Source organism: Pelodiscus sinensis, chromosome 15, assembly GCF_052426305.1.
Source record: "Pelodiscus sinensis isolate ZL-2025 chromosome 15, ASM5242630v1, whole genome shotgun sequence".
In the NCBI taxonomy this organism is placed as follows: domain Eukaryota; kingdom Metazoa; phylum Chordata; order Testudines; family Trionychidae; genus Pelodiscus; species Pelodiscus sinensis.
In genome coordinates, this window is record NC_143066.1 from 7,404,612 (window position 1) to 7,431,015 (window position 26,404).

The 26,404-nt window shown below is 61.6% G+C and overlaps 1 protein-coding gene across 1 annotated transcript in view; it reads right to left on the minus strand.

The window, feature by feature from the left end:
* The window catches only part of LOC102444753 (cytoplasmic phosphatidylinositol transfer protein 1-like), a 39,687-nt gene extending 13,615 nt beyond the window's left edge, over positions 1 to 26,072 (minus strand). Inside the window, exons 1-6 of the mRNA XM_075899217.2 lie at positions 25,916 to 26,072; positions 20,324 to 20,525; positions 9,374 to 9,522; positions 2,364 to 2,452; positions 1,384 to 1,391; positions 612 to 683 (exon numbers count right to left, since the gene is read on the minus strand). Of these exons, the coding sequence (XP_075755332.1) occupies positions 612 to 683; positions 1,384 to 1,391; positions 2,364 to 2,452; positions 9,374 to 9,522; positions 20,324 to 20,371 (366 nt within the window). The 5' untranslated portion in view covers positions 20,372 to 20,525; positions 25,916 to 26,072. The remainder of the gene's footprint in view (positions 1 to 611; positions 684 to 1,383; positions 1,392 to 2,363; positions 2,453 to 9,373; positions 9,523 to 20,323; positions 20,526 to 25,915) is intronic.
* Positions 26,073 to 26,404: the final 332 nt, after the last annotated feature.

Below are 26,404 nucleotides of genomic sequence, written 5' to 3' on the forward strand. Positions count from 1 at the left end.
AAACATCTACTCAATGTGCCATGATAGTCAAAAACCCTACTGGGGTGTTAGCAACCACAAGGAAAGGGGCGGGCGGAGAGAAAGACAGCAACATCAGAATGCTCCTGTATCAACGCCTGGCCCACCACGGCATCAATCCAGTCCACGCCCCCACCCTGAATACTGCCGCCAGCGCTGGTCACCGCATCTCAAAAAAGCTCTATTGGAATTGGAAAAGGTGCAGAGAAGGGCAACAAACATGATCAGGGATGGGAACAGCTTCCGTATGAGGAGAGATTAAAAACCTGGGAAAAATCGAGTCGTGTGGAGTGTTACTTACTCCTTCACATCACACAGGAACCAGGGATCAAGGATTCAATTCATAGGCAGCAGGTTGGCGCGGGGTGGGGGTGGGGGTGGGGTCTGGGTGGACATTAGGGTGCAGGAGGGAGCTCAGGGCTGGGGTGCAGGGTCTAAAAGTGATCCACCACCCACCCGTCCTCTCCTCTGCGTCGAACCTCCCATGTCTCAGGGCCTCACCCCTTCAGCTCCCTGGCGGGTCTGGGCTGGTTCCCAAGGAGTTCGACAAGCAGCGGAGCGGCAGAGAGCGGGGTTGGGTGGGACCCACTTACGTTCTCGCTGTCGCCGCGGTTATCCTCGTACTTGGTCTCGATGTAAATGGAGAACTTTGGCAGGAAGGAGCACTGCAGAGAGAGGGAGCGGCCGTGGCCGTGACCAGCCAGCAGGGAGCTGTGTGGAGTCCTCCTCCCTGTGAGCCCACGTCAGACCCCACTGGTCATCAGAGGCTCCCCTCAGGTTGCTTGTCAGGGCGATTCAGGCTGTGCTGGCTCGCCAGCCCAGGGCACTGAACCCCCCCGTCTCATGCCAGTGCTCCCCACCCGGCCCAGCTCACTGGCCTGCTTTCGTCTGCCTGGGAGGGAGCTGGTGTAGTGAGCAGAGGGCTGTGTAGCCTCGGAGCCGCTGCTCGATCCTCCTGAGGACTGTGCTGAGCCCTGTGATTAATGAGGCCTGGAGCGAGGGGGGCGGGCATGTGCGGCAGTGGGGCGCCACGGGAGGAGCAGCCAGGGAGCGGCAAGACGCACCTTGAGACAGTGTGCGGCCACCCAGAGTCTGGCAGGGAAGGGGTTAAGCCTGTCCCCTCAGGCCGGAGCCAGGGACCCAGGGATAATCCTTTCCCCTCAGAGCAGGGACTGGGGCGGGGAGGGAGCAGTCAGGGCTGGGTCCAGCAGTGCGAGAGGGGCTGGTGCTCTCCCCTCTGAGCTGCCAGTCAGGAAGGGGCTGCTCCGAATTCACTCGCACGCCCGCGGCTAGCAGGGTGGCAGGGCTGTGCTGCCCAGCCGCGGGGGTGCTGGCAACGGGATACTGGCCGGTCCCTGCTCTTACCGTGTACTCTGCACCGACAGCACAGCGCCCCCAGGGTCCGGCAGGCAGCAGGGAGAGAGACAAGAGAGACACGAGAGCAGGGTTACGGCAGGGAGGCGGGCGGCCAGCGGGAGACCTGCCCCAGCCGTGTGGGAACCCCTCCCGCACTTGGGAGCACGCTGCCTCCGAGGCACACTCTGCGTGCTGCTGGGAGGGGGCCCGCCTGGGCTGTGTGCAGGGGGGAGCGGGCGGCGTGGCTGCGGGCAGGGGGCGCGGATGCCAGCCCTGGACTGGCTGGACCCCCCCCCCCACACACACACACACTGTTCTGCAGCAGGCAATGTGCCTGGATGTTGCTGAGGGAGGCATCGGGGGTGAAGCTGGCTGGGCCACACAGGGGGCATGACCGTGGCCGGGCAGCGCCACACCCTGGCTGACTTCCCAGCACCGCGGGGTCCCGGGAATCCCCGGGCACACAGCCCCATGCAAGGCTGTGAGCGGTGCAGGGCAGGGCAGGGTCCGCTCCCGGTTCCTGTCGGCAGAGGAGCGTGGGCACCCGCAAGCCGGGCAGCGCGGACCCTGCGTGGCAGGCTCTCTGCTGGCAGCACGTGTGAGGGGAGCCGCCGCGGCCCAGCCGGGGGACGGCCCTAGCATGGCCTAGTTGCGCAGTGGAGACCAGGCCGAGGCACGGCTCATCACACGCCACAAGCCAGTGACTCCCGGACAAGGGGTGTGGCGCACACGTGGCCTAGGCCTGACCATGTGGCAACACAAAGCTTGCGGGGAGGGGGGGCAGGCGGCTGGGTCCCCCAGCCTGCAGTGAATGACCCCGAGTCCCAGCCGCAGGGGAGCGGAGAGAACGGCTTTGTAGCTCTTGACGTGCGCAGCGATGGGAGGGTCTGGGCCCGGGCCTGCTGCCCCCCGTGCGGGGCGGAGTGACGGGCGGGGGTGCAGAGGCAGGAGAGCAGTGGCCGAGCGGGGGAGGACGGGAGGGCTCTTACCGGTAATGGTGTACGGGTAATAGTTCCAGGCCTTCTCGGTGATGTAGAATATCCGGGGGGTCACCGCCCGGGCCCAGCTGGGCAGCTTGCTGCAGGGAAGAGCAGCGGCTCCCGTCAGTGCTCGCTCTCAGGGGGGTGTCACACCCCTGCGCCTGAACCCCGCTCCCCCCCACAGCGGGTTCAGCCCTATCCCGGCCAGTGCCCCGCAGTGCTGGCCTGAGAGGAGCTGTACTCACGCTGCAGAACCAGCTACCCCCACCACCCTGGGCCCTGGGGTGAGCTCTTCACACCTTTCCAGCCCTCCAGCTCCCTACCCAGCCAGCTAGAAAACACTGTGCTTCCCCGCTGTCCTCTACCCTCCCAGACTGATACTCAATGGGGCCAGCCTGTACCCCTCGAGCCCCATCCCCACAACCTGTCACCCCTCCCCAGCCCCACACCCGCCCGGCTCACCCGCCTGGGCCCAGCCTTTTGTGCTCTCCTCCCCCTCCTGCAAACAGGGTTGGCTCCTGCTCCCAGCTGGGCCCTCCATCTCAAGGGAAGCCGGCTCAGGTCCCCGGCTCATGACCGCTTTTGCCTGGCCCCTAGGGTTTCCCCCAGCCCCGGAAGTGCAGCTCCCGCAGGGTCGGATGTGCTGTGCACGGGCACGACTGTCACTGGGCTGGGCAAGCAGCCTCCTCTCACAGGCAGACTGCAGCAGCCAGGGCTGGAAATGAACAGTCAGCTCACGCCCGCTCTCCCTGTGCCGTGACAGCTGCTCCTCGCCCATTGGAGGGGAGCTGGGGGCAGGGGGGATGAGGTGTGGTTTGATTAATTTTCAGCCTCTAAAAATAGCATCCCCAAGAGGGGAATCGTGAGCGCCTCGGCTAAAAATACCCTGTCTAGCACCGGCAGCTCCCTCTGTGGGTAAGCAGCCGATTCATGCACAGCGAGAGATGGAGCAGCACAGCAGGGCTGTCTCACATGGCCAAGAGATCCATCGCGGGTTCCTCCATGGAGGGGGCCGGGGCAAAGCCAATTCACAGGCCAGCAATCTACTCGCAGTTGCTGCAGGATCAGTGAGGGGCAAGAAAGAGGACTGGGCTGCGGCCAGGTCCGGATTAAGTGGGGGGGCTAGCCGGGCAGCTGCCTGGGGCGCCAACCTATGGGGGGGTGCCTGATGGCAGCTCTAAAGGGCGCGGGGCGCTAGGGGGCGGGGCCACGCATGCACCGTGCACCTGGGGGCGGGGCCACACATGCGCCGTGTGCCTGGGGGCGGGGCCACACATGCGCCGTGCGCCTGGGGGCGGGGCCACACATGCGCCGTGCGCCTGGGGGCGGGGCCGCACATGCGCCGTGCGCCTGGGGGCGGGGCCGCACATGCGCCGTGCGCCTGGGGGCGGGGCCGCACATGCGCCGTGCGCCTGGGGGCGGGGCCACACATGCGCCGTGTGCCTAGGGGTGGGGCCACGCATGCGCCGTGTGCCTGGGGGCAGGGCCACGCATGCGCCGTGTGCCTGGGGGCGGGGCCACGCATGCGCCGTGCGCCTGGGGGCGGGGCCACGCATGTGCCGTGCGCCTGGGGGCGGAGCTGCACGTGCGTTGCACGCCCACTGCCCGGGGCACAGGAATGGCTCGAGCCGGCCCTGGCTGCGGCCAAAGAAGAGAAGACGAAGGAAGGGAAAGCGACCGGAGTGTGAGCATGCGTGAAGCACAGAGGCAAAGGCTTAGATGTACCGGGTGGAGCAGCCCAGCATCAGACAGCTAAGTGCTGTGTGGCAGACAGAGCCCATCGGAGTCGCTGTCACGGGGTTAAAGCCCCAGAGGCCCTGAGACACTGCGAGGGTCGTGTCTGCCCGACAGCTTGATGGAGTCGGGTTCTCCAACGCGGCTGTAGGGATCCCCCAGGGAGGGAATCCGGGACCAGCCCAGGAATCTGGGCCCATACAACACTTCGGAGATGCTGCCGGAGTCACGGCAGCTCCGCAACAGCCCCTGGGGTCACAGCGAACTCTGCACGGGGCCAGGTCAGGCCACGGGGCTTTCATCAGCCAGACACGCAGCTCTTTGGTGTGTTGCGGTGCCACGGGGCAGGCGGACAGGCTCTGCCTTCCTCAGCAGCGCCTATTTTTCTCTCCTGCTTCCCCTGCCCCCCTTCGCCAAACACCAGGAGGCTGGGCCAACGTTTCCAGAGCGGGGCACCTCAACCTAAATCCGAGTTCAGGCGCCTAAACAAAGCGCCACCTGCTCCGAGGTGCCCAGCGTCCCTGCATGCGCTCGGGGCCTCTGTGAATCACATCACTGATCTAGGTACCAACAGGCCTTCCCCAAAGGCCTGTGAGGAGACCTCCTCAGGGTCCGGCTGGGTGGGCCCATTCTAGGAATGGAGGCCTGTATACAGTTACCCATAGTCACCCAACTTCGGAAACTGGAGTGTAACTGACTAGCCCAAACACAGACACAGCAGCAGAGGGGGGGCACTTCCCAGCTGCCAGGACTAGGGGCAAATGGAGGTGTGAGGCTGTCAGCAAGGGCAGGAGCGTCTGTTCTTTCGATTCCTCCTACAATCAGCGAAGCAGGATTTGGCCTGCTCCTTGGAAACCAACACGCTTGCCTCTACAGGAGCAGACGCCAGCCTCCATGTCTCCTCCCAGCTGGAAAAATCGACAAGACCCCAAATCCTGGCTCCCCCTCAGGTCAAAAGAGGGAGCCCAAGCTTTAAGCATTTTATCTCCCCGCACCCCCGCCCTTCGCCAAATGAGAAGCTGAGAGCGAAACTGACGAGACAGGGCGGCAAAACATTCCAGCTCCCCCGGAGTGGCATGCAAACGGCAAACAGCCACAGCCAGTCCTGGCAGGCTCATGAGATTTTAAAAGCTCTTTCCATTCTAATCACAGTGGCTAATAACTCAGTGAGGAGCTACTTTAAAACATAAGTGCTGGCCCTTAAACTCTTGCCTTTGTTCCCTTAGATAAATAGTAGCTGAGTTATTTCCTTGTCGTTCCCTACACAAATCACAGGGAACAGCTTGAACACTGCAAATATTGAGCTTATCTTTCCGCAAAGACTTTGTTAGCTCTCCCAGGCAATTGACAAGGCTCAGAGCAGCAGCACAGTGCAGTTTAGAACCTGCCGCCCTGCTTTTCAGAACAGGTATTTTACAGCAGGGCCGCAGCGATGGTAGCAGGAGCAGGGGGCAGCAGTGAGCTTGCTAAGGAGCAGTTTGCATTTTTCATCCAGGAGCTGCCTGGCCGTCATCAACTATCCCACCAGCCGGAGGGGCTGAGAGAGAGAATGTGGCTCGCTGGAGTAGGGGCAGACCCACACCCTCAGGGTCAGCCCCCTGGGCGGCTCGTGACTAGCTGCAAATAAATCAAAGGGACCACTAGGTGTGAGCCGGACCAGAGGGCAATCACTCCGTCCGGCAGGGGTAAGGACCAAGGCGTGAGCTGCTCTTTGTGTGGTTAGACTGTGCATCCAGCGTGGGGGTGGGTTGAAATGTCACCTCCTGGCTCCTGCCACTAGCCAGGCTCCAGCGGGATGGACGAGCAGTCCGATCAGACACATGGCGCCAGAGCCAGGCCAGGCTCTGAAATGGAGTCCCACCCAGAAATGGAGTCCTTAGACTCTCTGGGGCAGAGGTGAAAGGAAGTGGGTGCGCCTCTCCGGCAAGAGTTGTGAAAAAAGTCAGCAGGGGGCTATTGAAAGAGCTGGCAGGGAGCCAGGCTGCAATAGGGCAGTACCTGTGAGACAGCTGGTTACTTTCCCCACTGGCAGAGGGCTTGCCTCCTGACAGCTCCCCGGCCCAGTCTCATCATTTGCCTTGTGCACACAGGAGAGGCCCCATCACGTGGGGGGCACTAGCAGCGCCCTCCCTGAGGCCTGTAGTCTGACGTCCAGACTCTGAGCCGGGCCCGGGGCCTCCCCCCTAGAGCTCTCTGCGGGACCCCAGCTGCCTGATGCTGCTCGGGCAGGGCCTCTGCTCCTCCCAGACTCACTGCATCCTTGGGGCAGGTGTGTGGGGAGGGAAAGGGGGCCAGAAAGCAGCCAGAGGCGAAGTGACAGACCCACCAGGCCCCTAGATGACCCCTTTGTCCCACCAGCTCCATACTTCCGGGAGGGGAAAGGGGACCGCTCAGAACTAGCTGAAGGCCGCGGGGACCGCAAGGTGTTTGAACAGGACTGGGCAGGTTCAGGGAGGCTCTCAGCGAGGCCTGTCTCCTGAGCCAAGGCGGGGCCTCAGGCGGCAGGGAGGACAATGGAGGCCCTGGCAGGAAGACAGCCATAGGCAGCCCTGTGTTTACTGGGGCCCAGGTGGAGCAAAGGGACTGCAGGAGCGTTCCTGGAAGAGGTGGGGCCCCAGGCTAAGACACAATAGCCTGTGATTACATAGGAACAGAAGAATTGGGAGGGGGGGGGGGCGCTTTATTCATTAACAGAGGAGAAACTCTGCGGGGCGGGGAGGGAGAGGTAAGTCGGGAAAGGTGGTTGTCAAATTTCTGAACTGGACACACACTGCAAGGACGCCCCATGGGGTGGACAAAGCCTTCGAGTAAGGACAGGCTGCAGTGTGGAACCTTGGGCTCCAGCCCTGGTAAATAAACGTCTGGCTGGTTTTACTGCAGGCTGGCTCCGGGCCCCGTGAAAATTCTTTGAAGGTGAAACCAGGGGATGGGGGGGCCCTGCTTCCGGGAAGGCAGCGGCTCGGTGCACACGGCAGGGGCCCAGAAAACCAGGGACTGGCCACTCGAATGTAACACCAAAGGGAGGGACAGGGCTCCCTCCTGTGAGCAGATGGGTCATTCGCTCTGGACCCCTTGGGAAATGCCTTCTCCGCTGCAGCCAGCACCCCCCAACTAACTCTGCCTCCTGACCCCCTCCTCCTTGAAGACACTCTGGAGCCGAGAAAGCGGTGAGGGGGTGAACAGCCGCCCAGCACCCCAGAAGGCCTTGGAGAGAAGGGCTGGGAGTGGCAGGGGAAATAGGGTGACTCTGAGCCCGGGGGGCTGAGGAGATCAGCAGGAAGGGGGGTTGGGAATGGCATGACCAATGGCAGAGGGCGGGGGGGCCGGAATGGCTCACTACCGACCCCCAGGAACAGAGCCCAGGAACCCCTGCGCTTGCCATCCTGCCCTGCTTGTGGGACCTGTTTACCGCCAGGCTTGGGAAACCCGCGGCAGGCGCTCTGGGCAGATGAGACAATGCGGGATCCAGCTGGGAGCTCCTGGAGTCGCTGGCTGGCGCTGCCTGTGACCTGCTGACCTCCGCACAGACTGACCCACCTCCCGGCGGGGTCCCGCTCGCGTTAGCAACACCCCCGGGCGCTCCACGAGCAAAGCACGGCCCGGCAGCACCCACAGCCCCAGTGCAGCTGCCATTCCCTTTAAGCTGGGGCGGGGAACCTACGGCCCACAGGCCGGACCCGGCTTCCCTCGGCCAGGCCTGCGGCAAGGAGCCGGCTTCTCTTTCCCACCTCTGTTTGGTTTGGTTTTGTTTCCCCCGGGGTCAGGCCAGGGAGGGTGTTTTTTGCTTCTCAGTGGCATGTGGCTCCCAAATGATTTTTCTTGGGGTCAGTGGCCCCCCATCATAGAAAGGTTCCCACCCTTGTCCATGAGGAACCCACCAGGACTCGGGCCCCTGGAGGCCGCTGCCAAACGAGGGCCAGTGAATTAGGGAGAGAGCTGAAGCCTTTCCCGGGAAGCGATTAATCAGTCGTGCTCCGGGATCTCTAAGGAGGAGCTAGGACAGGACTCAGACCCAGGCTGGAGCAAAGTGGACCCCGATGTACACACCCCTCCCGCAGGTGCATGGGGACATCGTCTGGGGCAGCTGCATCGTGAGGCTAGTGTGAGAGTTTCTGCAGCCGCCACTGGCCCGAGAGCTACATATGCAGGGAGTGGGGCTTCCCCTGCAGGACCATGCTGGGGCAAAGCCTGGCACCAGAGGAGAGGTTTGCCTGGGGATACAAACGCTGCCTTGAAATCCAGCGCGGGGAGGGAGACTGAGCAGGGAAAGGGGCTCAGGATTGGGCTACGAGCCTGTACAATTAACCGATAAGCTGGCTCCCGGCCCGTGCCGAGCCACCTGCCGGCCACTACTGCCTCCTACAGAGGCAGCAGCACGGGGGGCAAAGGGGAGCTGGTGCTCAGAAGGAGCGAGCGTCAAAGTTGGCTTCCCACGGGAACTGCCTCCCCCCCACGCTGCTGCTTCTCTACCAGAGGCAGGCGGGGTTTTAAGCCGGCTCCCCTCGCATCCCGGCTCCCACCTGCCCCCCGCATGCTACAAATTTCTGCAGTTGCACATTTACACAAATCCACGTTTTTTAACATCCCAACTGGGCATAGGAACCAGCTCAACAGGAGCCCTAAGAAGCCCACGCCATTGTAGCAGATGGGTCTCGACTTCCCGGGACTGTGCGCCTGGGGGGGGGAGGGGAAGCAGCTTCTCCAATGACAATGGTGGCTGAGCTGCAGCTAGCGCTTGGGGGAGCGGCCCATGACACAAGGGGGGCGGTGCTGGCGGTGGAGGGGCCCACTTGCGGCGAAACGACTGTAAGGAGAAGCCGACACGGAGCAGGCAGGATCCAGTGAGGAGGTGACTGGAAAGCCTAGGGGGTGGGGGAAGGTGCGGGCCCACGCAGGCCCCGAGAGCTAGATGCAGGTTCACATCCCACCCCTGCTGTTAGCTGCACTGTCTTCTTGCCCGTAGACAAGGGGGTCTTGAGACCAGGTGGCCAACTGCAGGGGTAGCGTGCACTGGGGCAGCTGCCATCCTAGTACCACAGCTGGCAGTCCCTAGGCGCCTCCTGTGCAAGGTGCTGTACAAACACCACAGAGAGCTGCAGCCCCAGGGCTGTCGTGGGGTTTAATAAAATACCCTCCAAGAGATCAGGGTTGCGACTGGGGGCCCCTTACTCAGGAGAGACGTTGTCTATTGGGGAAGCCTTAATCCGGCGCTCAGCCCCAGGGACAGCAGCAGAAGTGGCCTGTGCTTTGCGGATGATCATCCAGGGATGAAGCAGAGAACTCACCTGGACAGGTGCACGCGTTTCTCGGTGAACTGGCCAGGCCCATGGACCGGGTCTTCATGAGGCTCGTTTTTCACCACCTCCACACCCTCGCCTTTCTCGCTCTCCTGGTGACTGTGCTTACTGATCATGTACAGCTGTCCGACGCGGTACTGCAACAGAAGGGGACACGAGCAGGGGGCTGAAAAGCACCGGTCGAGAGAGAGAGGAGGCCAGGCAGATCCTCCAACCCCTCTTCTGTCAATGCTGGATTGTTCCCGATTCTAGTCACATTTGGGCTGACATTTCCAAGGGCCGCTGCCCTTCCTGGGAAGACCAGGCCACCGACCTCCCTCCCCAGCAAGTTTTTCCTGGGGTCCTGCCTACCTCTGCCCTCTTATCCTCCGCTCCCATCCTTCCCGCTCGCAGCCCACCCCCAACGATTCCTCTCTCGCCTTGGCGTTTACGCTCCTCGCACACTTGCCTTCGTTTCCTTGCTCTTTGCTTAACTCCCCCCCATTCAGTCTCGCGCGCGCGTTACATCGCTGCTCCTCTGAAATGCTTCCAGTGAGTCCCCCTCTAGTGATGCAGTGCCCAGAAACGAATCCAGCGGGCCCCGTTCTCCACAGCCCAGCCCCTGGGGGACACCAGAGCCCACAAAATGCTGCTGCTGGTGGAGTGAACATTGAACTTCCATTGGGTAAACCACTGGGAAATCAGCCTGGAGCTGGCAGAGAGCTTGGCATCTCGTCCCTCTGGGACACTGCTGCATATGCCACCCTATGTTCTAGGAGCCTTCGTTTCCCCTGCCATATGGCACAGCAAACACCAGGGCACTGGGCACTCCAGCCTGGGGCTACCGGGCTGTGGAGTCTCGCCCCTTCTCTCCCCCCAATGGCTGAGGTTTATTTCTGTCCCTCCCATCTGCATGTTCTCATTCTCCCATGTTTCCTTTGGATGAATCCTCTGCCCTGGCTGTTGTTTGCGGATCCTCCCAATTTAGACTCACCAGGGAATTTCATTAACTTGCTGTTTGCTCTCCCTGCCAGTCATTAACGAGGATATTAAATGGGACGGGCCCCAACACAGCTGGCACCCTCCCCGCATCTCCCCAGGGCTGCGCCGCTGGCTCTCTCCCCTTTGTGGAGGGATGCAAGCACTCTGTGGAAGAGGCTCCATCCGTCCTGCTTCCTCCCTCAGCGGCCTCAAACAGAGGGGGGTCAGGCTCCTGCTAAGGGCAAAAAGGGGAACGCCCCAGGCACCTGTCCCAGCTCCGCACTCCCTACGGGCAGCCAACGGCTCCACTACTTTGTGCGCAGACCACTGGTTGGGTAGGGAGAGCATCTCCTAGCAAGGGAAGGCTGGACGTGGGCAGAGGCCTGCGTGTACCAGCACGGGGTGCTGTGGGGGAGAGCAAGAGGCTCCATCCAAGTGGGTGGTGGGCGGGGGCTGGGGACAGGGCCACATGCCAGCCCAGGGAAGCCTCCACAGAGCAACAGCCGAGCGATAACCGTGGCCTGTGCTGCTGCACTGCCTCCCGGATCCCAGAGCCACCGGGGCCGCACCCCTGCTTGGCCCTGTGCCCCAGCGGGAGAGGAAGCAGGCTCGGCCCCAGCCACATAACCAGAAGCCAGCGTGGCGGGGAACGATGTAGCCACCCCGCGCCATCCGCCCGCATCCACCAGCTAGAGGGCAGCACCTGCCGAACGGTGGGGAGCAGCTGTGCTACAGGGGACCCTTGCACTTTGTGGAATCGCTATTCACGGTTCCACGTATTTGCAGGGGTCTCCTGTCCCAGCCTGGGGGTGGCGGTAGCCACGGAAAATTCACTGCGGCTCCCAGCAGCTGCAGTGAGTTCCTCATGGCTCCCAACCCTGCGGAGAGTTTGGGAGTCATGGGGCGCTCACTGCAGGGGCTGCGAGCCACTGCTCCCAGGCTTCCCGAATTTTGCCATTGGCGGTCGTGCCAGGAACGCAGGGATGTGAATGTGCATCCGAGTACACGGTTAACCGACACGCCGGGGCTGACACCCACACACGTGCTGCTGCCTCCATATCAGAGGCAGCAGTGGGGGTGGGAGCCAGTGTGCCGGCTTTTAAGCACCAGCCTCCCCCCACCCGTGTAACCATGTAACCGCTGGAAATTTCAGTGGTTATACGTTTACACAAATGAACATGTTACCGTACCCAGGTGCGGGTTTCCTGTACACACCACTCTGGGGACACAGCCTCCGTCCACGGCCAGCCTGGGGTCAGGGTGTGGGAGTGTAGGCCTGGGTTGCCATGGCAGCAAGAGCTGGCACAGGCCCCTCTGTTGCACTGGGTGGGGGGGCCCGTGAGCGTGGCACCATGTGGCTGGCTCTGCCCTCCCCCGTCTCCCCCCATGAGCCCCAGCTGGGCTGGCTGAGCGAAGGTCGGGCTGCTCCTTGCAAGTGGAGGGCCCAGCAGAGCTGAAGGCCTCTTCAGCAGGTGGCTCCCGACCTTCCTGCCATCCAGCTAAGCATGTGCCAACCTGAGAGGATGCACCAGCAGGGTGGGAGCTTGGCCCACGCTGGGGGTGGCAGCACCCAGAGTGGACTGGGGGGCAGGCAAAGGTGGCCCAGCACCCGGGCTGAACGAGATGGGGAGAAAGGGCTGAGAGCCCCTCATGTTAGTCAGCGGGACCCCAGGTGCCCTCTGCGGGGGGAAGTGAGGTTGTGGGTGGCGCATCCACTAGCCCTGCCTACACGTCCCACAGACAGCGGGGGTCCTGCCCCGGAATGCCCCCCTCAGGGGATGGCCACGGTGTGGTGGGGGTGGAAGAGCCATTTCTGCCCCACTTCTCACATTGCAAGCAGTTCTTCAAACCCCATCCCCAGAGGGGAGCCAATGGGCGCTTTCAGAGGAATGCAATCAGCCCTCATTAGAAGCTTCTCCATACTGGTCCTCCTGCTGTCCCAGATTAACTGCCTTGCCTGGGCCTTTGTTCTTATCACAGACCCTGCTGGATCCTGCCTTGGCCCCCAACCTGGCCCATCTGGGCACATGCAGGCGGGAAGGATCCTGCGTTATCCTGCCTGGGATGGGACTGCTGCCTGGGGAAACTTCCCTGCCCTCTCCAGGCAGGAACTGCTCCAACTACTCATTGCTGCTGCAGTCCCAGCCTCTCCCAGCAGGGGGTGCTGAAGGGAGCAGGGCAGGAGCGCCAGCTGTAAGGGAGTTTCCGGCTGCTCCTGTCCAAGCCTCTCCCACTAGCAGATTGTGGTAGCTACAGGCCAGGGAGCACAGCCCGGGTGTCAGCCCTCTCCAGGCCGTGGGGCTGTACTAAGGTTCCAGCTGCCCCGGAAGGGTCTCCATGCGGCTGGCTGAGTCCGCCTCCATTGTCAGCAGCAAGTCACCCTACCCATCCTTTACCTAGCACCGCTGCCTGTGTAAACATTAATAACAAGCTGGGCACATGGAAACAGGGCGAGCAGATAAGCTATCAGCAGAGCATGTCCATTCACACCTGCCAGCTGCCGCGGGAGCCTCCACGGCACCAGGCCGGGGTTCCCACGCACACTGTACGGAGCCCACTTCCCCCCACAAGGTTCCCGCCCCTCGGCAAGGTCTCAGGCAGGCAGAGGAAAAGGCACAATAGCCAGGGCCTGGTCAGACTCCTGTATTGGGGGCTGTATGCCGGGGGCAGGCCTTGCAAACCTGAGGCCTCCCAAGCAGTGTTCTCTGTAAGCTGTGCCCTGGGTAGCCGCCCAGGAGAGAATCAAATGCTGCCCAGCTGATTAGCACTGTGCCCACGGGTGTTTCTCCTGGTGGTGCACATCCACCCACGCCTCAGTACACATAACAAAATTTATTCTGTGCCTGGATGGCAAAGATTAGAGGGAACATTAATCCCAAGCCATGGTGAGCTCTCTTCCAGCGTGTGTATGGGGGGGGGGGCAGGCCTGGGAGAACTACACTCCCTTTGTACAGAAGAGCCTGGGAAGACACTGGGCCAGGTCTCAGGAGACCCGGGTTCTATTCCCAGCTCCGCTTCTGAACTGCAGCATGACTTTGGGCAAGTCACTGCTCCTCCTGGTGCCCGTTTCCCCTCCAGCCCTTGGTCTGTTTAGCCCATCGGGCACTGAGCATGGGGGGGTGTCTCTGACCTTGCTCGGGGACTCTAGCCACTGCTGCAATACAAACAGGAGCGAGTAAATAAAAGCGCTACACGCTGACCTTTGGGCCAGGGCTGCCTAGCTAACTCCCCAGCAAAGCCACAAGCAGCCCCTACATTGCTGCTATCACAGACAAACAAGGCCTGACTGGGAGACCTGTGGCTGGAAACACTCACTGTTTGCTGTTCCGACCGTCCCCGGGCTGGGTGAAGAGCACAGCGCCGGCAGTACCCACAGCACGGGGCCGGGGCCCAGTTATTTTTGTAACTGGCGTCTACGCCTCTCCCCACACTGATCTCAGTTCACAACCTCCAACCAGGCCCCAGGCTATCGCCCGCAGCTAGAGGGCACCACATGCATTCCCTGCCTGGGGATCGCAGGGGGCTGTGGCCTAGTGGGAAGAGCATGGCGCAGAAGCTGGGATAATCCTGGGATCCAGCATGGATAATACAACTGACTCAATGGGAGGACTCACGTGTCTGGTGCTGAGCCCAAGGAAACTCCCCCTGGGAGCAGGCACAAGGATAGTCCAGCTCCTGGGCCGGGCTCACCCCAGTAGGCCACACAGCCACGAGGGAGCAGGGAGCGCATGTTTTGCTGCTGAAGGTGGAGATGGGAAGTCACTCCAGCCAGCCCGCAGTGGGGTACAGGGGAGGGGAGCTTAGCACACTCTGCCAGGCTGGATGGACTCAAGGGAGCTGCTAATTCTGCCCCCTCACACTGAGGCTCAGTGTTAGCAGAGGCTCCTGCAAACAGTCTGGCTGGTGAATCTCCAAGAGCACCACAGAAAGGGCTAGTTGCGGCTGTGCAAACATGAACCTCTCCAAGCCCCCAGCTTCCAAGGGCTCCTCCCTCCGCTGCCTGTTTGCTCAGCCCAGTATCACACTAACGGGATGTTCTCGGGGTTTGCAGAGGGAGGCTGTTTGCTTGGAATCCAATGGCTCCAGCCCAGTCTTCCCATGGGCATCCTTTAGAAACAGCTGTATAAAAGCAGCACCTCTAGACTCCAGCGGAGCTCAGGGCTCTGCTGTGCTAGGCGCTGTACATACAGCACATGAGACAGCCCCTGCCCCAATGAGTTACAGTCTAAACAGATATGGGTTCAAAAGAAACTGAGGCACATACATACCCAGGAAGTGAGCTGCTCAAGGTCGCTCAGATCTCCCAAATCCTAGCCCAGGGCTCTAGCCACTCTACCGTACTACCCGATCCCTCAGAGCGACAGCTCCAATCACAGTAACTGGGAGCCATCTTAGTTGTTCCCCTTTATAAAGTAGGGCCTGGAGACAGCTCATCAGCTTATCAAGCACAATAAACCCCTTCAGGAGGAGTCAGCTGAAAAGAAAATTGACTTTTTGCTCAATAAACAATGTGGGAGCAGAAAAAAAAAAATGATCTGATGATGCTGCTGCATAGTAATTATGTTATTGTTCCACCGAAGATCCTATTCATCCTGGTAATTGCTGGAGGGATCTTATCGCCACTTCACCTCATTGTAAATGTTCTCCAGGTGTTAACAGGAAATCTCTGCTCCCCTCGCACGTTAGAGAACCACAGCCCTGCAGTCCCCAGGGTACATGTGGGGAAAGAGATGCTCGTGGGCATCCTGAATAAATTGTTGACGTGCCCTTTCTAATCGAGGCTACAAAGCAGCCTTTGTATAGGGAGGCTGGGGACCTACTGTAATTACCAGGGCTTGTGATGGGATTTTATCCCTCATCAGAAACACGAAGATGGTAGTTTACAGGTATAACTCGGAGGAATCTGCGTCCCTAGGCTTGGATGCGATGTCACATTGATTCAAAGACGGAGACCTGGGAGGCCTCAGCAGGTATCGATGTTTTAGATTACCCTCACAACACTCCGTTTTAAAGTGGGCCACCGCTGCTCCCTAGGTCGGGAGTTACGGGCAGGCGGCTTTCTATTGAGAAATTCACAGCTCTGCACCACAGACGGTGTAATTTACTAGTGAGCTACTCCTAGCTCTCTGCCAGCTCGGGCAGCGTGCTGTAGGCTGCTGCCGCTACTCTCCTGGGGAATCACCACTAGCACACGCCTACAGCAGTTAGCAGGAATAAGGTCAAGATCTCCTTCTAAAAGTAGCTGTCTGCAAACGCATCGGAGGTTACGAGTGGTAAATGCTCGCAGGCCGCCTGGAGCTGAGCAGTATGCCGCCGGCGTCGGCACGGCTAGCTGTAAGCAATGACAATGCACAGCATTAGTCATGGAATAATTAGCGCCCACACTACAGAGCTGGGATCTCCTCGTCCTACGATGCTGAGCGAGAAAGAGGACTAATTGCTCCAGGAGGGCCTGCTGTGTTGAATGATGCCCCATCCGCGCCATGGCCAGCTTCTGAGACCACTCCAGCTACCAGGGTCTACAATCCCCCCGGTTGTATTTAATCAATCAAAATAGGGCTGTAAAAACCCGTTGGTTGCACTCTATAGTTAAATGATACGTTTAAGCAGTTAACGGGAGCGGGGGAAGCAGACCCTGCCCATGGCATGCCCGGTCCTGCCGGGGGCTGCTCCAGTTACCCCTTTACAGCTCTCAGCACAAATCCATTGTTTCTCGCACTAGGGAAAAGCCCCCCCGCTCACTTTGCAGGCTGCTAACGGCTTTTTGCCAGAGTTCTAATTGCGAATTCAGACCTGGGGCTGACACCCCGAGGGGTCCCTACAGCGCCTTGCCCAGCCTGGCTCTGCCTCGTGGCCTGTGGGTGCTACAGCAATACAAGTAACTCACGGAGGTATGCACAGGCGGCTGCGTGCTTCTGCTGCAGCGGCCCCAGAAAAAGCCTGGGAACCCCCACGCTACACAACGCGGGTTTCAGTCTGAAGTGTCAACACCCAAACACAATGGAGGCCTGAGACTTAGGCGGCTTCTCATGCTGCCCAGCGCCTGGTTTTTCCAGAGTACCCAGAACACATTCATCCAGCCACCAGGAGGGTCCCCTGGCAGTGGGGCCAGCTGACCACGGCAGAGACTGCATCTCCCGTGGGGTGGGTGGTGCTCAGAGGCCATACAGGCCACCCCAAGGGGCCAGGCATAGGAAGGACTTACACTAAGCAGCAGAGCTAGTCAAGCAAACGCTGTAAGGGCACTCAGATCTCAGACTTATAGGGCATAAGCTCTGTGGGAAGGGGGGGAAGCCCCCCATCACTCCAGCACACACACCCCTTTGTGGCAATAGCATTGTCCTAGTCTCTAAAAAGCAGGGGAGATGCTGGCCTAGGTGTGCCTCAGTTTCCCCACATGCTCCCGCCTGTCCCCTGCAGGAGGTCGCGTGCTGATTCGTGAGTGTTTGCCTAGTGCTGAAGGCTTGAGCTGGGCGGGACGACAGCAGGGCAGCTATTTCCCTGGGCGCCAGGCAGGGCTGGTGCCCGGGGCTCTCCGTGCGCAGCAGAGTGCACACATACCTTCGCTTCGGTTTCTCAGAAGACCTATCAGGGAGGAAGTTTCCATGACGCATGCTGCCACGGTAACGAAGGCCTTTTGCAGGAGGCAGGAAGCTGCCTGCCTGACACTTCCCGTGCAGGGAGGCCTCGCGTGTCGCTGACCCTGGGCTCCCAGGCCGACCTAGCAAACCACAACCTCCCCTCCTCATCTCTCCTCGACACCGGCCTGCAAGCTGCAGCCCTGCACAGCGGCCTGAAGCCTTCGCCCCCTACCCCACGAGCCCCATGCCTGCTCTCGCTCTGCCCTGCTGAGCAGCAGCGTTGCGCTGTCTGCCCCACATCCTGCCCCACACCCGCTTCGAGCTCAGCTCCCGGGGGAGAAGGGAGACCTGGCCGTGGAAGTGGCTGGAGTTTGAGGCCAGGCCCCGCCATGCTAGGAGCTAAGCCTACCTGCCTGCATGGGGCCCCCCTGTGGTCACTGCCCCCCAGGCTAACTCAGGGCTCTCCTCTTCCAGCACCCACCCGCAGCGACAACACCTCCCTCCAGCTCTCTTCTCTCAGCAAGTGCAGCTCCCTGCCTCCATCTACCCCGTCTCCACGGCGGACTCTGTTCCCAGGCCTCACTCCGCTGGGCGAGACAGAGCCGATGGATTAACCCTCCCCGCCACACGGCTCCGCATCTGCCACTGGCACCTGATCCCTTTTCCCACAGCGAGTCCAGCTGCCCTCCGCCCCCTGTGCCGAGTACCTGGCACGACACCAGAAGATCGTGGGGGGAGCCATGAGCAGACATGATGCAGACTTGTTGCAGTGAGCCTGGCTAGCATGCAGCCCTGGGGGCCAGGGAAGCTGGCACTGGAGCGGGTCTGTGGCACGAGGCAGAGACGGGCCCCATGCACATCTTACAACGATCCCTCGCGGCTGATCTCATCCCACCACGTCTACCGCACACGCATCCAGGAAGAGTTTCCCCTGCTGCTAACATGCGGCCACCTCTGAAGCGGAGCAAGCAACCCTGCCAAGAGGGCAGGGCAGGGAGCGGAGGGATGCCGTGCCCACCGGACGCTGCCGGGGAATCTGTGACGTAGAGGGCAGGGACCCCGCTGGGGGTATGTGGCCGGGGTAGAGCCGAGTTGCTGCTCACGAGGGCTCAGGGCCCTGGTTTCATGTTTCGTCTGAAGAGCACAGAACCAAATTCTGCAACCCTGTCAATGCAGAGTCACTCCATTCGACTTCACAGACACCACTCCGGATGTAGAGCGGCGTAAGCAGGGTCCCATAGCCCAGGGACCCTTACCATGTTCCTCTCTGTGGGGGGAGCTGCATGGCACCCACCCTGTGACTTCCAGAAGCCGTGCTAGGGAACAGCCAGGAGCACCCATCACTGAGTCCCAAGGGCTGCTGCCTGCGGCAGCCTGTGGTTTCCTGTCCGACTCTACCCAGCTTTTTCATGGTGAAAATAACCTTCGGAAATGCCACCTACCAGCCCCTGACCTTTTCACACTTGCCACCACACACGGAAACCACCTCGCTGAGCACCCACCGATGCCTGCCTCGTGCTTTTGCTTCACACACACTAACAGACCCGAGTTCACAGGCAACCGCCCGCAGGCTCAGGCTCACAGCGGTGCTCTGAGCACAAACATTTCCACGGTGTGAATCACATTTGAACCCTAGGCTTGTCCTCTCTCACCCATCTTCCCCTCACGTACCCACTTCCCCCTCGCTCAGCACCCCAGTGGCAAGTCCAGCGATTGCTCGCATGGAAATGGAACCCCGGGAACACAGCGTACGCACCGGTGCTGGGGTGTAATGCGATACGACAGCTGGAAACAACAGCGTCTGCCCAGCCTGCTCACCCTGGATGCAAGCAGGTGCCCCCCAGACAGCAACGTGAGATGCTGAGCTGTGGAGGCCTTTTTATATAAGCCTTTGGATTGCTGAGCCCATTGTGCAGATGGGGAAACTGAGGCAGACGCCCACCACCAGACAGCGACTCAGCGATATGCTAGGATTAACACCCAGATCATCTACTCCCAGCTTCATGCCTGCTCGACCCCCAGCACTGGATCCGGTGAGGGAAGGAGCCCAGACCTCAGCAACCACTCACTAAGTACACTCCAAGAACCGCTGGATGGCACTGCTCAGAGACCTGGCAACAGAAATCAACCTTGTCTCACCTGTTCCCCAGCTGGGCCCCAGATGCATGGGACAAATTCCCTGGCATCAATCTGTGACTGTGCCCTGGAGTGGCTCGGAGCCGGGGGGCCAGCTGGAGGCTGACACGCCTGGGAGGTCCCGCCTCGGGCACAGAAAGTGGCACACTGCTGCCTGGCTCCCTCCTCCCCGTGTGAGGCTAGACGCTCAGAGCCAACAGCTCCCACCCCCTGTGCCCCTCTTCCCATGGGCCCCCTGCCCCCGGCTGCAGAGACTGCGCCCCTGCCTCTGTTCGGAGCACTTCCCCCTGGCTGGCTGGGCTGGGAGTGGCCAGAGCTGGTGGCAGGCGCCCCCCACCCTGCCCTGCTCTCTGCTGTGCCAGGGAGGGCAGCTGGCAGGGAAGAGAGACGCAGAGCAGGGTGGGCGGCAGGTGCTAGCCCCAGGTCCCCACCCAGGCAGGGATCCCCGCCTGGCACCCTGCCCTCTCTGCCGTCAGTATCTGCAGCCCCACGGCCTGTCGCGCCACTCAGTCGCCCTCCTCTGGGGATTTCCTCAGCCAGCCAGACACACAAGGCAGGGAGCTCAGCCCCCCTCGGCGGGATCTGGCCAGCGTCCCCACCAGCCCGACTCCCCCCGTGCTCCCAGCCGGATCCTCCCACCTGGAACCGGGGTGAAAGCCAAGATCCTGCACCACGCTGCCCGACTCCTCGCCTTTACCCCCCACTGCCACCCAGTCCCAACACAGCCCCCACCTCACCACCACCCTCCCCATCACAGCCCCCAGTCCCCGACCTCACCCCCCGCTGCCACCCTCCCCATCACAGCCTCCAGCTCCCCATGTCACCCCGTTACCACCCTCCCCATCACACCCCCCAGCTCCTCACCTCACTCCACACTGCCTCCTGCCCCATCACAGCGACAAGTCTCCCACACACCTGCTGCAATCCCGTTCGCTTATACCCATTAGATTCCAATTCCCCTCCTTGCTGCCTGTTGCTAACCCTCCATCATTCCTTTCATCTCCCATTAGGTCTGCCCCCGCAGCCCCAGCAGACCCGAATCCCCTTTCCCCAGCTACTGCTATCCCTCTCCACCCAGCAACTCTTCCCCACTTGAGCCCCCCGCTGCCAGCCTGTACCCCTCACACTGGGCAGCGCCTCCCCAGAGTGCCCTGGCTCACGGGATGCGGCAAGCGGAGTGTGGTCCATCTCCCACTCTGGCTGCCCGGCATCCAGCCCACACCGCCCTCCCATCCGCCACGGACAGCTGCCCCGCGCTTACCTCTTCGGTGGTGAGCGGCATGCAGATCCGGTACTCCTTGATCAGCATGGTGGTCCCCCTTTCTGCAGGGCTCCCGGTGCCCGGGCAGCCCCTCCGGCAGGCAGCCGAGAGCAGGTGGCAGACGGGAGTGCGGGATCAAGTGGAGACGTCGGGGTGGAGACGGCAGAGCAGCACCCCAGCACCCTTCGGAGAGGGCCTCATTCTGCAGGGAGACAGAGCCGCCCGCCCGCGGGGAGCGAGGTCAGGGCCGCGCAGTCGCTGGGCTGCAGCCAGTACGCCCGGGGACACGCCGATCCCTTCGCACTCCAAGCAAAGCTCCTCTCTCCTTCCTCCCCTGCTCCCGGCACAGCTCTGCTTGTGACTTCATAAGCCGTTGCCATGGCAGTGGGTGTGAGGTCACCAAACTAGAGTGTAACAACCTGGCATGCACCAAGGGAAGGAGCTGGAAGATCCAGGAGCCGGGAGGCCAGCCCCCCCCCCCGCATCAGCTCCACATGGGGGGCAAGAAACAGCCATGCGGGGGGAGGGGGGAGGGAGTCTCCCTGCTCAGGGAAGGACTGCTCCTCTCAGCAGCTGCCGGTGCAGGCACAGCCTGGGGGAAGCGGCTGCCTCTCCCCGGGGCCCGCAGGGCTGTACACGGGGCATGTTCTGAGGACAACGTGGCACCGTGGGTCTGGGATTCAGCCTGTGTAAATGCCAAGGGGATCCGCTCCCTACGTGGGGGAAGGCAGCCCCAAGGAGAGGACAGTGCAAGCGGCTGCCTCCTCCCACCCCTTGTTTACCGGTGATGCTAGCTGCTCGTGCCCCTGCCCCGTCAGCCTGGGAGGGACACGGACTCACCCCTCCAGGCTCAGCCCTGGGCCCCTCACATGCCCCCGGCCAACACCCGGCACTGCTCTGCCGGCCATTCCCCTGGGCTCTGACCAACCGCCCCGGCCTCACTGCTGAGTTTGGCCCACGCTGCCCAAACCCACCAGCCCTGCCCTGGGACCAGGCAGCTTCAGGGCGGCTAAGGGGGTGGGGAGCCGCAGAGGGCGCAGTGCTAGACAACACACACCTCATCTCAGTTACACCAGTTACATCAGGCCAAGCCCCGAGTCTCAGCCTCAAATTTACAACCCCAGTGAGATGGGACCAGTCCAGACACACGAGCCCCGAGTTGCCGGGGGAGGCAGATTTCTTGAATGGATTCTCTCCACCATCCAGCTCCCTGGTCTCAAACATCCTGCCTCTCCTCTGCTCCCGTGTAAACAAACACGATATTATAACAGGTTTGGCAGCGCTGGCCTGAAACAGCCTGCCCAAGAAACAGGGGATGAGCCACCTGGCAGGGGGTAAAGTGGCTAGAGAGAGCAGGGAGTGGCTCCACAGGGACAGAGGACCTAGAGTGTGGGCTGAGCAGCCTTGTAGGAGGAACCCCAACAGCAGCCAAGCCTGCGGAGAAGGACTGATCTGAACTTTATGCTGTCATATGGTTAGTAACTTGGCTAACAAAGCCAGTCCCCATGATAGGGGTGAGGTTGAGCTCTCAGGGTACATGGACTCGGCCCGCTCAGTTATTTACTGACAATTATTTGTGTGCAGAACAAATGACTGCTAACAGCACTGAACAGCTTCCCTTTGGAGGACTCACGTGAGGATGGTTAACCAACCCAGGAGGAGCAGGAGAGCCCTCTAGAGAAAGATGCAGGGAGTGGGAGAAGAAAGCAGAAGGGGCTTTTAGGAAGGCAGGTGAGGGAGCAGGAGAGAAGGGCAGAGATACAGGTAGGTGCAGAGAGAGTCCCACAAAGCCTTCCCTGGGAGGCTCGGCCCTGATGCAGCAGCAGCAGTGGATGATGGTGGAGGATTTTCTGGATTTTGGTGTTAGCAATCTGGGCTGCGAGGTACGTGTGCTTTCTGCCCCTTCCAGGCTAGTGTGGACACCCCTCACACTTGAGGGCTTGAGCGCCAACCACATCCTACGTCGCAGATACGGGCGTTGCGGTCTCCAGCAATGGCAGTCATCCAACGTGCAAGAAGTGTCCGTGAGGGCATGGGTCTGGGCATACATCCATGCTGCTTACTGGCTCTCCCCCTTGGCAGTTCCATGGGGGACGGGGTGGGGGGAATTTGTGCTCTCACTGCCACTCGGTAAGGAGCTGCCCCACCCTTCCAAGGCCAAACACCCCTTCACGTACCATCCTCCCTGCCAAGCCCCCTCCCTGATTAGGGAGTTCAGCCAGCAGCTCCGCTTTCTTTTTATGCGGTAAGTCACCCGTCTCCTCTTGAGATGCAAGGCTGGGAAGCTGGAGCAAGACCTCTCTCCCTGCTCCCTGAAAACTCTTCTCCACGGAGGGAGGGGTGTGTGTGAGGAAAATGCAGCAAGAAATACATGCCGGCAGCAAGAGACGAGTTCTCTTAGAGAGGGAGCCGAGTTAGAACATACCAGGGGAAGGCACCCCAGAGGGAAAGCTAGGGGTCCCTGCTGCAAAAGCTGTCCTTTATCCCACCTGGAGATGGAGCAGAGGGCAATGAAAAGAGACACTGCATAGGCTGGGCAGGGGGGTAACCCAGATCCAGAAGCAGAGAAGTGGGCAGATGTCACTCCTACCTCAAGGATAATGGGGCAGTCAGAGAGCAGCCAGGTGGTCAGTCAGACGTCCTGTGTTCACTGGGCTAAGTGCGAGTATCCAGCTGACAGAACGACTCGGTGCCAGAGAGCCTGGACTAAACAGATGGCTGGGCAGACCGGCTGCTTCGGGTGCCACGGAAATCAGCTGGAGAAGTCCTGTCAGCTGCCCTAGCACACATTCTGCTCTCAGGGCACGAGGTGCCAACTCACGGCAGAGTTAAAGAGGGCAGGAGGCCGGCTGGAGGTACGCACAGAAATTCACTCGAGAAGGGAGCTACAGCCTGATCAGTCAGTCAGCTGGCCCACTCCCACCATCTCAGCGCAGGGGCTTGAAAGGGCGCAGGGCAGGAGGGAGACCACAAGCAGCAGGGGAGCGAGCGTGCGTACCGGGTCGAGGATTCGCTCTCTGGCAGCGCCGAGTGAGCTAAGCATTATCCACACTTCTAGCAAAGACACGGCCCCTGCCCCAAGCCAGCAGAGACAACTGGTGGGCACCACAAGCCACAGCAGGGACCGGCCTGACAAACCAGGCAAGAGTGAGACACAACACACACTGTTGTGCGGCGCCAGGGCCCCGTCCCCAAGAGAGGCTGAGGCGGCTAATTGTTTCACCTCCCGGAAACACCTATTGATCTGTGAGCTGCCTTCTGTGGAGATACTGATCTCAGTGCATGTAAGCAAACGGACCCCGTGGCCTGGCTCTGGAGTCCCACCTGTGTGAATGGGAGGGGAACCCGGCCTTATGAAAGAGCTGTGTATGTGTCCCAGCTCCACATGCACCGGACCAGATCCGGCAGCATTGGTCCATCGGAGCAGCTTGCTAGGACCTCTGACATGGGCCCGCAGTTTGGAAAATCAATTAGCGTTTTACACCGAGACAGGTGTTAATCATATGCAGACCCGTAACAACCACCCTCTCAGCCGTGCAATAATCTTATCAGATCCAGAGTCAATTTTAGTAGACATGCACTATCTAGCGAATGGAAATACTTCAGTGTCATGCCCCAGCCACATCTGGGCGGGAGGGGGGTACAGAGGGAGGACAGTGTGGATTACAGAAATAACGTTGCAAAGAGATAGACTAGGACAAACCCAAATGTGGGTGGATCCTGCAAGATCCTCACACCCTAAGGCTTGTCGGGGGACCCCATGTGTGATGCGGAGATGTCCTATGTTCTTTTGCCGAGTCCTTAGTGCCCATTTGGGGCCTCGCTCAGTGTCCATCACTGTGGCCTCTGACCCGCAGTGTGAGAGAGGAAAACTCCATGGCGATTGGCTCTGCCTGGTGCCCAATGAGTAACAGAGCCAGTGGCTGAGCCCAGTTCCCCAGGGCAGGGCAGGCTAGGGCCCCTGCAAAGACGCAGCTCAAACTGACACTCCACTTTGTCTTTCCCCAAAGGCCAATGTATATATAAGGCAGCTGCTAATCCTCCACAAATACCGGTTCTGTAGCAAAGGTGTCACTAAGGTAACCAGGGCGAGGCCGTCCACTTAGCCCTCCAGCAAACCCGGATTCCCTCCTGGGGAAGGTGGCAGGCTGGCAAAGGCCTGGTAAGCAAAGCCTGGCAAAGCAGAGCTGGGGCTGGGAGGCCCAGGCAGGGCAGCTGGCACGGGGAGCTCCCCGACCCCGGCCAGCCATCACGAGCCAGCCCGCAGGTCAGGTGCTGCAGGTGGATCAGTTACCTATTAATGAAGCCAGTTTCACCGAGGCTTGACCTGGGAGGTGGGCCAGGCCGCTGGCTTCACTCCTCCCCAGTGGAATCCCCCAGCGCCTCCTTCCACCTGCCCCCCCATCTCCACACTTGCCCAGGCTTGGCTCAGGTTCAGGCTGGAGGTGTCAGCATGGGCGCCCCACGAGGGAATCCGCACCTGCGGCCCCGTGCTGAGGGGCACAGGCTTTACAGTGTCACAGCCCAGCTGGCAAGGAGCTTCCTGTCCCCATCCCATGCCCTTCCCCAGAGCCCCCTTCCTCTGCCCCCAACCGCCCCACCTGCCCCAGCCCTTCCCCCTACGCCCATCCTCCCTGCCCCCAACCGCCCCACCTGCCCCAGCCCTTCCCCCTACCCCCATCCTCCCTGCCCCAGAGCCCCCTTCCTCTGCCCCAACCGCCCCACCTGCCCCAGCCCCCCCCCCCCTTCCTCTGCCCCCACCCCCACCGCCCCAGAGCCCCCTGCCCCCAACCCCCCACCTCCTCCTCCCTGCCCCAGAGCCCCCTTCCTCTGCCCCCAACCGCCCCACCTGCCCCAGCCCTCCCCCCCCTTCCTCTGCCCCCTTCCTGTGCCCCAACCACCCCACCTGCCCCAGCCCCTCCTCCGCACCTGCCCCAGAACCCCTTCCCCTACCCCATCCTCCCTCTGCCCCATCCTGCCTACCTGCCCCAGCCCCTCCTCCTACCCCCACCCCACCTGCCCCAGCGCCCCCTATCCCATGCCCTTCCCCTACCTCCATCCTCCCTGCCCCAGGGCCCCTTCCTCTGCCCCATCCTGCCCCAGTGCCTCCTATCCCATGCCCTTCCCCTATCCCCCCATCCTCCCTGCCCCAGCCCCCTTCCTCTGCCCCCAACCACACCCTGCCCCAGCCCCTCCTCCTCACCTGCCCCAGAACCCCTTCCCCTACCCCCCCCATCCTCCCTGCCCCAGCCCGCCTTCCTCTGCCCCATCCTGCCCCAGCCCCTCCTCCCCATCTGCCCCAGCGCCCCCATCCCATGCCCTGCCCCTATCCCCCCATCCTCCCTGCCCCAGAGCCCCCTTCCTCTGCCCCATCCTGCCCACCTGCCCCGCCCTCGTACCCCCTGCCCGAGCCACTCATCCTTCTCCCCACCCTGCCCCAGCGCCCCCTTCCGCTGCCCCCGTTCTCCCCACCGCCCCTTTCCCTGCCCCCATCCTCCGCCCTTGCCCCCGCATCCCTCTACCCTTTTCCCCACGTGGCCCCCCCGCCCCACCTGCGCTCCCGCGGCTGCCCCCTCCACCCTCCGGACTCACCCGGACGGGTCCCCTTCACCGCGGGCGGCCCGCGCCCCGGAGTTCGCGCCCGCGCCGCGTCCCGAGCCGGCCGTGCCCCGGGAGCCCGCGCTACTCCCGCCGCTGCCCTGGGCTGCGAGTGCCGCTCGCTGGCTCCGGTGCCGCCTCGCTCATACCGACCCCTAGGGGAAAGCATCCGGCAGCGCAGGCAGGCCCCGCCCGCCCCGCCCCGGGGGGAAATACCTGCCCGCCGCCGCCAGCAGCCAGCCCGGAGCGAGAGCACGCGTACCCGCCAGCCAGAGCCGCTCCGCGCTGTGACTGGCTCGGCCGGGGGGCGGGTGCCTGGCCCCGGCTGGGGGGGCGAAGGGAGGGACCCGCCTGCTTGGCCGGGAGCGGAGCCTGGCCAGGTTAAACTCGGAGCCTGACATTTGCAAACCCTCCTGCCCAGCCTCCTGGGCGCTGCTCCAGCAGTCAGCCCGCCCCGGACAGCCTGGGCGCTGCTTGGCACTC